This window comes from Myotis brandtii, unplaced genomic scaffold, assembly GCF_000412655.1.
Source record: "Myotis brandtii unplaced genomic scaffold, ASM41265v1 scaffold731, whole genome shotgun sequence".
Taxonomy (NCBI): domain Eukaryota; kingdom Metazoa; phylum Chordata; class Mammalia; order Chiroptera; family Vespertilionidae; genus Myotis; species Myotis brandtii.
In genome coordinates, this window is record NW_005370895.1 from 422,738 (window position 1) to 432,648 (window position 9,911).

Genomic DNA, 9,911 nt, shown 5'->3' on the forward strand with positions numbered 1-9,911 from the left:
ATATATTTTTATTGATTTCAGAGAGAAAGAGAGAGAGAGTGAGAGAGATAGAAACATCAATGATGAGAGAGAATCATTGATCAGCTTGCCTCCTGCACGCTCTACACCGGGGATCAAGCCTGCAACCTGGGCATGTGTAATGCCCGGGAATCGAACCGTGACCTCCTGGTTCATAGGTCAACGCTCAACCACTGAGCCACACCTGGCCGGGACAGTTTCCGGATTCTTGCTGCTAACCCTCCTCTTGCCCTTCCCAGTAAGAGCATCTGCATCTGCTTTGGCAATCTGATTTAAAAAAACACTTACTCCAACATTATTTTTTCCTGTTATTTGTCAAAGCTTCTTCTTATTGAATGTTCGCTGGACCCAGCAACAGCTAATCTGCACTCCCGATGAAGGCCTCACTGTTCAGGGTCTGCCCGCCCGGATCTCGCTGGCCCTTCTCTGAATTCACTCCCCGTTCTGGGTGGGTAACAAAAGGGACGTCATCACCCTGCAGCCGAGGCTCAGAGTTTACACTGCAAAGTGTCACCAGAAGTTTGTGAGGCCCCTCGATTTGTAAAGCTCTTCGTATTCAGTCACCTCGGCAAGGCACACTGCAGAGGAGGGAATGCAGCCGCCACCTAAACCGCATCGAGGGCTCACCCTTGGCTTTGATTTCCTGAGTCCAGCAATAAGCCGCGTCAGTCCCCTGTGGTCAGCTGTTTAGAAAGAAGCAAGGCGATCAGTGATCCAGAGGACCCACGTGCTCACCGAGTTCCGCACCTGTCCAGCCCCCTCGGAAGCTACGGGACAACACCATCATCTCACAAAGCCCTGTGCACACAAGGCAGGGCAGGGGCCCCGGCCCTGCAACCACTGAGCCTGAGAAGAGCTGTAACCCACCGGCTCACCTGCCCAGGCTCACCTCCCCCAGACATCACGGCCCACGTGCACATGTGGTGAGCTCACACCTCACTCTGTGGAGTCATTCAGCCTCCGTGTGTTTCCCTGGGACAAAGGGACATCTATTTCAGCAGCAAGCAAACTCTTTCATGGGAATATAGCCCTGAATGTTAAAAAACAAAGCCAATGAAAAGATTACATTTTGCAACGAATTCTTTTAGGAATAGATCGACTACAGTATATTCTCGATGCACATTCTTCATAAATACCATCTAGTTGTAATGAGCTGAGCTATTTCACCAAATCACCTTCAAACTGAATTCTCGCTCTCTGACTAAAATGCAGCCCAGCCTCTGAGTACCACAGATTCAAGTGGAGTATTGCAAGTCAAGTCTTAAGATCTTATGCTAACTATCATATGGTTACTATGTGGCCTGGAATTCTTAGTACCTTACTCATCAGACCTCATTTAAACCTCACGACAATCCTAATAGGTACTTACTATTTGTGTTTGTGTGTGTGTGTTAATCTTCTCCAGAGTATATTTTTTCCATTGATTTTTAGAGAGAGTGGAAGGGAGGGAGGGAAAGAGAGCAGGACAGAGAGAGAGAAAGAGAGGGAAACATTGATGTGAGAGAGATGCATTGATTGGTTACCTCCGGTGCGTGCCCCAATCTGGGCCGGGGATTGAACCTGCAACCCAGTAACATGCCCTGGACGGGGAATCGAACCCGTGACCCTTTGGTGTGCAGGCCAACACTCTATCAAGCCACACTGGCCAGGGCAGTACTGACTATTATCCTCCCAGTGTACGGAGGAGGAAACTGCAGCCTAGACAGGGTAAGCCACTTGCCCAAAGTCACACCGCTACTAAGGGAGCTGCAACTGGAATCTCAGTCTGGCTCCAGGGCGCGCCTCAGCCCTTCTTCCCAGAATGTGAAGAGAATGGGGACGTGTGATGCATTCACTTTGTGGGAAATGGAAGCTTAATGTTTAATCAGCATACGTTTAAAATCCATTAGCGTCAGTTCAGGGGCACCACAAGCCTGAATTCCAAGTAATGGTGACTCCCCCGTCCCTTCCTTCATTCCTGGCAGTCTGGCTCCTGGGCGCGCCTCAGCCCTTCTTCCCAGAATGTGAAGAGAATGGGGACGTGTGATGCATTCACTTTGTGGGAAATGGAAGTTTAATGTTTAATCAGCATACGTTTAAAATCCATTAGCGTCAGTTCAGGGGCACCACAAGCCTGAATTCCAAGTAATGGTGACTCCCCCGTCCCTTCCTTCATTCCTGACCACCCGTGGGACTTGACCTCGTCACGGCTCCGCTCAAGGTCACAGAGCCCAAGATCCTGATCACAGAGTCCCTGGTGGAAAGGGCCGGGCTTTCTCGCTGCAGGAGGGATTACAGAACTGAGGTTACCCACCCAGGACTATTTCCCCGCCCCCCCTTCTGCTGCTTAAAAGAACAACACCCCACCAGGAAAAACAGGAAGCTGGTTACCAGATACGGCAGAACAACAACCCCACTGTTCCCAGTGACTGGCAAGAAGCACAGTCACTGCTGTGTCCCGGGGCCTCCTGCCTGGAAGGAAACAGCCAGCCCCAGGGTGTTGGGCACGCCTCGGGCAGCCTGGGGTGAGCACTGTGGCTTGTCCTTCTAACCGGCCACCCGGCCGTCGGGGGCAGCCTAGGATCTGGAGGGCAAGGAGTGCCCATGCTTACTGGGCACCCGCTATGCCACTGTTTATTCACGATCCCAGTCCCATACCTGGAAGGTGGGTCATGATTTCCATGGCGTAAAGGAAAACAGTGAGGCTCAGAGAGCTGACTGCTGTGCTCCGCCAGGACCTCCTGGGCGGGGACTGGGAGCTGGCTTTGCCTGCTTTCAAAGCCCTCAATCCGATGCCTGTTTCATCATCCCGTGCTGTACAATTTCTTTCTCAAATGGAACCAAGATATCTTGATTTTTTTTTATGTAGCCAACAAAATAAAACCACCAATGAATCAGTATCAGTTTCTTGAAAGAAAAACACTTTGGCCCTGACTGGTTTGGCTCGGTGGACAGAGCGTCGGCCTGTGGACTGGGGGGTCGCAGGTTCGATTCCGGTCAGGGGCATGTGCCTTGGTTGCGGGCACATCCCCAGTGGGGAGTGTGCAGGAGGCAGCTGGTCGGTGTTTCTCTCCCATCGATGCTTCTGACTCTCTATCTCCCTTCCTCTCTGTAAAAAATCAATAAAATATATTTTAAAAAAAAAAACACTTTGCGCAACACTTCAAAAAAAAACTTAAAGGACAAACAAAATAGTTGCAGAATTATGATGAAGATTAAATATCAATACTGGGTAAAGGCTGCATACAAATGGAAAAGCCCAAAACCATCTGTAACAGTAAAATAAACAGATATACGAATCTCCAACAAACTTGGAAAAATTTCAACCTCATGATTAATCAAAGAAATGCAAAAATAAAATCAACGTTTGTTAGCTACTAAACTGGCCATTAAGAGCTACAGAACACAGTGTGGGTATGAGAGCACACTGCTGCTGGAGGTGTAAGTTGTTACTATCCTTTTGGAAAGCAATTTAGTCATTTGTACCAAATCACAGAAGCTTTACACATTCCTTCACCCAGTAATTCCACTTCCTGAGTCTATCCCAAGGGATTAACTTAAAATATGAAGACGTTCTATGCAGCACGAATACTTTCCTTTCTGCATTACTTCTAAGTGGGGGATAAATGGAAAGCAGCCTAAATGTCATTCTAATAAGTGTGGGCATATTTCATCAATAAAATATTACCCAGCCATTAAAAATGACGGTGACAGAGTCTATGTATCACCATGGAAAAATCCTATTAAATGCAACATGAAGGAAAGAATAACTGGGGTAAGGATGTAACAGCGTGTTTGCTGTAAAGTGTGATTATGTAGACATGTGATACCGCTTTTGCAAAGCCTGGCTTAGTTGGCTGGGCATCGTCCCGGGCATCATCCCGGGCACCGAAAGGTTGCCGGTTTGATTCCCGGTTAGGACACATGCCCAGGTTGCAGACTCGATCTCCTGCAGGGGGCGTGCAGGAGGCAGCCAACTGATGTTCAGTATTGCATTGATGTTTCTTTTTCTCCCTCTCCCTTCCTCTCACTCTAAAAATCAATACAAATATCTTTTAAACAAATTACCCATGACAAGAGATGAAAAGGAAACATACAAAAAAAAATAAAGAGGGTATATACTTCAAAATATTTCCTGCAGGAACCCATGGACACAGACAATAGTGTGGCAAAGGCCTGGGAAGGGGGTGGGAGTGGGAAGGAGGGGGGTTATCGGGGGAGTAAAGGGGGACATGTGTAATACTTTCAACAAAAAAGATAAATTAAAAGAAACATTTTCGCAGGCTCTTCTGATAGGTTTACATGCATTTGCCATCTATCCACTTTCCATCAGGCATTGTGTTTTGTAACAAAAGAGAACCACGTTTGGAATACTCTCGCCTGTTGTGATGGACACTCGCCCACCTGGCGGGCACTGCCAGGTGCTGAGCGTCCAGACTGAGCCTCGAGGGCGAGTGCGGCGCACAGCATCCCCCCTTTCCTGTGGTTTCCAGGCGGCTTTTGTGCTCTGACCCTACAGAGGTCACTTCTGTTCCATTAGCCACTTGTGGTTTAGGGGCGACACTGAAGACTGTGGGGGAGACCACAGCAAACTTTAGGTGAAAGCTCTTTTAGGTTTCTTTTCAAACATAGAAAAGTGTGAGCAGAAGGTCGTATTTACCATAGGCAATAGCTCCTGGCACAGGATGAACACTGTCCGGACAAAAGCCCCGTATGCATGACTTTATTTCCCTGTAGGCTGCTCCCGTTCCCCACAGGCAGACCTACTGTGCTGGAGCCGTGTATCTCTGTTGGCAAGAGTGAGCACAAAATGTGCAAAGGGTTTTCCTGTTTGTTTGTTGTTTAACTGATGGAAGTATCAGTTTGTGCATTTAATGCTGTGCGCTCTCCCAGCTGCCACCCCTTCCCGGCTTTCTCCTGCCTCAACTCCCCCACTCGGCTTGCAGATGAGCGGCATGGGGACTGTATGCTTGTGGCCTGACATAGTATCGACAGTGCCGAGTGAGTATAACTGAAGTCCTTAAAGTCCCTTTATTATTATTTTTTTAATTTTTATTTTTTTTAATCTTTAAATTCTTTATTAGTTAAGGAATTACAAATGTATTATTTTTTTTAAAGAGAAAGTTGCACTTGAGATATGTAGCTTTCAAGAATGTATTTTTCTTGTATGTCAAGAAGTCTGTGATAACTTTTTTTAAAAAATGTTTTTGTTTATTTTTTTTAGAGAGAGAGGAAGGGAGAGGGATAGAGAGATAGAAACATCGACGAGGGAGGAACATCATCAATTGGCTGCTGCCTGCGCGGCCTTTACTGGGGATTGGCTCACAGCCTGCAACCGAGGTACATGCCCTTGACCAGAATCGAACCTGGGACCTTTCAGTCCGCAGGCTGATGCTCTATCCACTGAGCCAAACCGGCTAGGGCGTGTGATAACTTTAATAAAAGTTGTTTAAATAAAAAAAAAAGGAGGCTCTTAATCGCCTCATCCTCACTTAGACCTAAGTTCAGAGCTGCTGCTTTTAGAAGGGCCATATGTGACCACCTAAGACCCTCACGGTCAGGATCCGAAATCCAGGGGTGTCAGAGGCTGCGGGGCCGTTTGATGGCATGATCCCGTCTTCTGGTATCTCGGAGGTCAGGCTTTGATCCTGAAACTGACACCCTGGGAGCCATGTAGGTCTCAGCAAGTGCACCCAGCAGGAAAGAGAGAGAAAGCAGGTTCTTAGCGGGGACAGGAGCAGGAGGAAGCCCCCACTGGGCTGTGCCCTGCCTGTGACCCCTACACCATAGGAAACGCTGTTTATGACGACAACTCTCTTAATTCCTGCCCTTCTTAATGTTCAACGAAGCGGTTTCACAGACTCCTTCCTCTGCACCTCATAACCATCCTGTGTGGGCCAGGGGAGCTGTTATAAGTTCTGGGTTAGGACCGAAACAGTAGAAGCTCAGAGGCAAAAAGAAGTGAGTGACAGCCCAGCCTCGGCGGGTGTAAACATCCCTTGCTCTCTCCCCTCCCCCACAGTGGGGCAGCACACCTGTGCACTCGAAGGAAATCCGGATACAGACGGCCTGTGCCGACCAAGACACCGCGATTCCTGCCCCAGTGCCTCTGGCTCTGGGGATCCTATTTGCAGCAGCGCACCCCTCCCGCCTCCCTCCCGCGGTCCTGCTGAGCCACACAGGGATGCGCCCGTGAAAACCCGCAGGGATGTGCTCGTGAAAACCCGGAGCCCCAAAGGACCCGCTCCTCCCCTCGGGGGGGCATCTGTTTTCGAGCCGGAGAAGATCTTAGGAACCATCTCCGCCGGGGTTCTGGCAGGAAACAGATGGCACTCTCCAACTGGGTAATCTGAGGAGAGTTTCATAAAGGGGCCATTTAGAGAGGAGTGGGCAGGGGTAGGGGAACCGCAGCGCAGTGTTCTGAGACCAAGAACAGCATCACGTTTACACCCCTAGGACCCAAGGGGTGAGGGAGCAGAGGCTACTGGAACCCCGAGACAGTGCCCTGTGGAGAGGGCTGCCTGCCAGCAGCCCGGACCTGGTGATACCACAGGGAGGAGCCGGGAGACTCAATCCTTTGTCTGTGTCCTCCTTCCCTCCTCCAATCCCTCCTGGGCCAAGAGCACAATATGGGGCCAGGAAGCGAGGAGCCCCTGCCCAGGGTCCCCGCTGGTCAGCGAGAGCACAGGGCAGGGTGGGGAAGGGTGGACCGTGAATCTGGAGGGACAAACAGAAAACAGCCTGCACAGGAACGAACGGACTTGTGCTTAGGGGTAACTTGAAAGGGACTGTGTCCCGGGGGAAATCGTGGATGAGCTGCCGAGCTGGGCTGGGACCTCAATCCCTGGGTGCCGGTCCATACACCTCCACTCCCCATTTTACCCGGGATTCCTTGTCCAGTAAGCAGGACTCACATCTTGAACATGAATAGGCCTTCCAATCGGCTGGAGATTGTTTACGGTCACGGATTGCGTATTCCGAAGCTACCCCGCCACGGTACAGTCTGCTCCCCAAATGGCGACTGTGTTCATTCCTGTGTGCCGCACCTGGACAAGGGTCAGGGTCCTCACACTTCAAAGGGACCAGCTCAGAAGAAAACATCTCGCAGCAGGCATGTGCACGCAAACACATGGGGGAGGAGGACATGCGTGTGGTTCTGCAGGGAAGCCCAGCTGTGGCCCAGTGAGGGAAGGAGGAAGTCCTTCCGTCCAGCCTCCGGTTCCGACAAGCAGGCTCCGGCTGTCGGTGAGCTAGCACTCCACTGACATACAGAAATAGCAACAGTGCATTGACCCACGTGTCGTCCAGGCCTGGAAAAACCCTCCAGGATAGTAAAAAAGAAATCACGTGTTCTTCCAAGCCTTTTTAAAGCTGACTGACTGGCTAAAAAAGGAGCAAAAGATATAGACCCTTTTTGTAGGCATGGTCTGGCCTACACATTCAACAGGGAAGATTAAAACGGTACCTGCCTCTCAATTTCCTTACCTCGTCTACAAGCCTCGCCCCTTTTACCAAGTAGGGCAGGCTTCTCGGTTCTTTGCATAATGGGCTTGTTTCAAGAGAACCGTGAAAAGACTATCAAGGATTGATCTCACGCAGATAGGAGCATGATAGCTCTATTTAACTACAACATGAAAAACACCAGAGAGCTCTTGTGCGGCTTCCTAGTTTTTATTCATTCATTCTGCCTCTAGAAGTTTCCTGAGGCCTCATGTTTGGAGCTGGAGGCGGAACGAAGTGCAACAAGACTCAGAGAGGCAGGTGGGGGCGAAAATCACAGAGGAAGGTTCCCCCACCTTCTTCTGTCTCTTTTAGGCAGAGGCGAAGCCAGAAACCTTCCCAACAAGGGAGTGATCGGGCTGCATCCCGTTTGGGCAAATTATGCTGGAAAGATGCAGGGAGGACAATGAGGAGGCCTAGAGGCAGGGAGCCCAGTTAGGAGGGTGCGGTGGTATCGGGGGATCGCAGTTACTAGTAAGATGTGCGGATGGGTTCCTTTTTCTCCACATCCTCGCCAGCACTTGCTGTTTGTTGATTTATTGATGGCAGCCATTCCAGCAGGTGTGAGGTGGTACCACATTGTCTTTTGAATTCGCATCTCTCTGATGATTAGTGATGCAGAGCATTTTTTCCATAGGTCTCTTAGCCATTTGTATGTCCTATGGTAGGTCTTCTGCCCATTTTTTGATTGGGTTATGTGTCTTCCTTTTGCTGAGTTGTATGAGTACTTTATACATTTATACCATGGAATACTATGCAGCTGTAAAAAAAGAAGGATCTCTTACCCTTTGAGACAGCATGGAGGGACCTGGAGAGTATTATGCTAAGGGAAATAAGTCAGTCAGAGGAAGACAAGTACCACATTATCTCACTTATATGTGAAATCTAATGAACAAAATAAACTGACAAACAAAATAGATCTGGAGACACGGAAGCTTTCAACAGACTGAGGCTCCTCGGAGGGAAGGAAAGGGGAGAGGGAAGAGATCCACCAAAGAACATACATGCATAACCCAGACAATAGTGGGGTGAAGGCCTTGGCGGGGGGGATGGAAGAGGGAGGAGGGGAGTCAATGGGGAAAAAAGGGGGGCATCTGTAATGATTTCAACTATAAAGATAAATAAATGAAAAGACGTGAGGACGGGCAGACAAACCACTCTCCCAGACCAGAGAATACGGAGAAGGAAGCAGCAGGGATGTGGACCAGGTGCGCACGATGCGGCAGGGGGAGATGGGTCCTCATGGTGACCAGGAGGCTGCGGGCCGAGTGCTGAGACAAGAGAGCTGGGCCCTTCCCTGTACTTAGTCTCTGAGTCTGGTGTCCACAGGCGCTGACTCCTGGGAGCCTGGTGGAGACCTGCGCTGGCCAGGGAGTGAGCAGGGGCCCTCTGGCCCCTGAGGAGCTCCCCACGCTCCCACCTCCACCCCAGTGGGTCACAGCCAGCTCTGCACACCAGTGTGGGCGGGAGCAGCCCCCTGGGCCTTCCATCCACGGGTGGAAGCTTGGGAGAGCGCACGGGTCCTCCTCCTGGTGTCTGAAAAGGGCCAAGGGAGGCCCCACCCCCTCAGGGGATGATAGTGCGAAACAGTCAAAACAAGGACCCCAGCCGTGTGCCCTGCTCAGCAGGCTGGCCTTCTTCTCTGCTTAGGGTGCAGGTGACACGGAAGCCAGGTAGTTGAGCTTCAGTGGAGAGTTGCTTCGCTGCCAGCAGCCCATGCAGCCAACTTCACTGCATAGACGTCTTCTAGTCAAGGAGTTTCCTCTCCAGCCCTCCAGCTCTGCACAGGCTGCAGGCAAAGTCCCGCAGCCACGGGAGTGTGTGCAGGGGTCTGGCGAGGAAGCGGAGCCCTCTAGTTCTTTTCGGTTCACACCGGTACGGCCCAGGCTTGAGCTGCTTGGATAAACCAGCTGCCTGGAGGCAGTGGCAGCAGCAGGCAGGCTTGGGGGCCTGGCCCCGGCCAGAAGCCACTGCGGGTGGATTTGGCAAGAACTCCGTTCCAGGGGTGGCAGCATCCGACCTACTGCAGCTTCTCTGGGGGAGAGTATAAACGCAGGGTGGACGAGAGAAGAGATGCCACTGGGCTTCTCTCCCAGGAGGATCCCAGCTCGTGCCTGATCCCTATGAAGCCAACTCATAGCGCAAACTGAGAGGAGTGTAGAGAAGGTCTGATAGATCCTTGGCCGACTGGTGGCCTAGACCGCCCGGGGTCACTCTTGGGTAACAAGGGCATCCTGGCCTGACTCTTGTGTTTGACACTCGGGGCCCAGATGTGCTCTATCTCTGCATCAGGAATTTCACAAATAACCTCAAACCAATATTTAGGAAACAGAGAAGCCTTATTCATCAACCCTCCTCATGTCCCCTTCCCCGTCACTGAGTGCAAGCTCTCGGGTCCTGTGTTGGCAAACAAC

General features: G+C 50.7%; 1 protein-coding gene across 1 annotated transcript in view; it reads right to left on the reverse strand.

Moving 5' to 3' along the window:
- Positions 1-690, reverse strand: part of CTDSPL (CTD (carboxy-terminal domain, RNA polymerase II, polypeptide A) small phosphatase-like) — a 75,300-nt gene extending 74,610 nt beyond the window's left edge. The window contains exon 1 of the mRNA XM_014530323.1: positions 583-690. Within this exon, the coding sequence (XP_014385809.1) occupies positions 583-634 (52 nt within the window). The 5' untranslated portion in view covers positions 635-690. The remainder of the gene's footprint in view (positions 1-582) is intronic.
- Between the last annotated feature and the right edge of the window lie 9,221 nt (positions 691-9,911).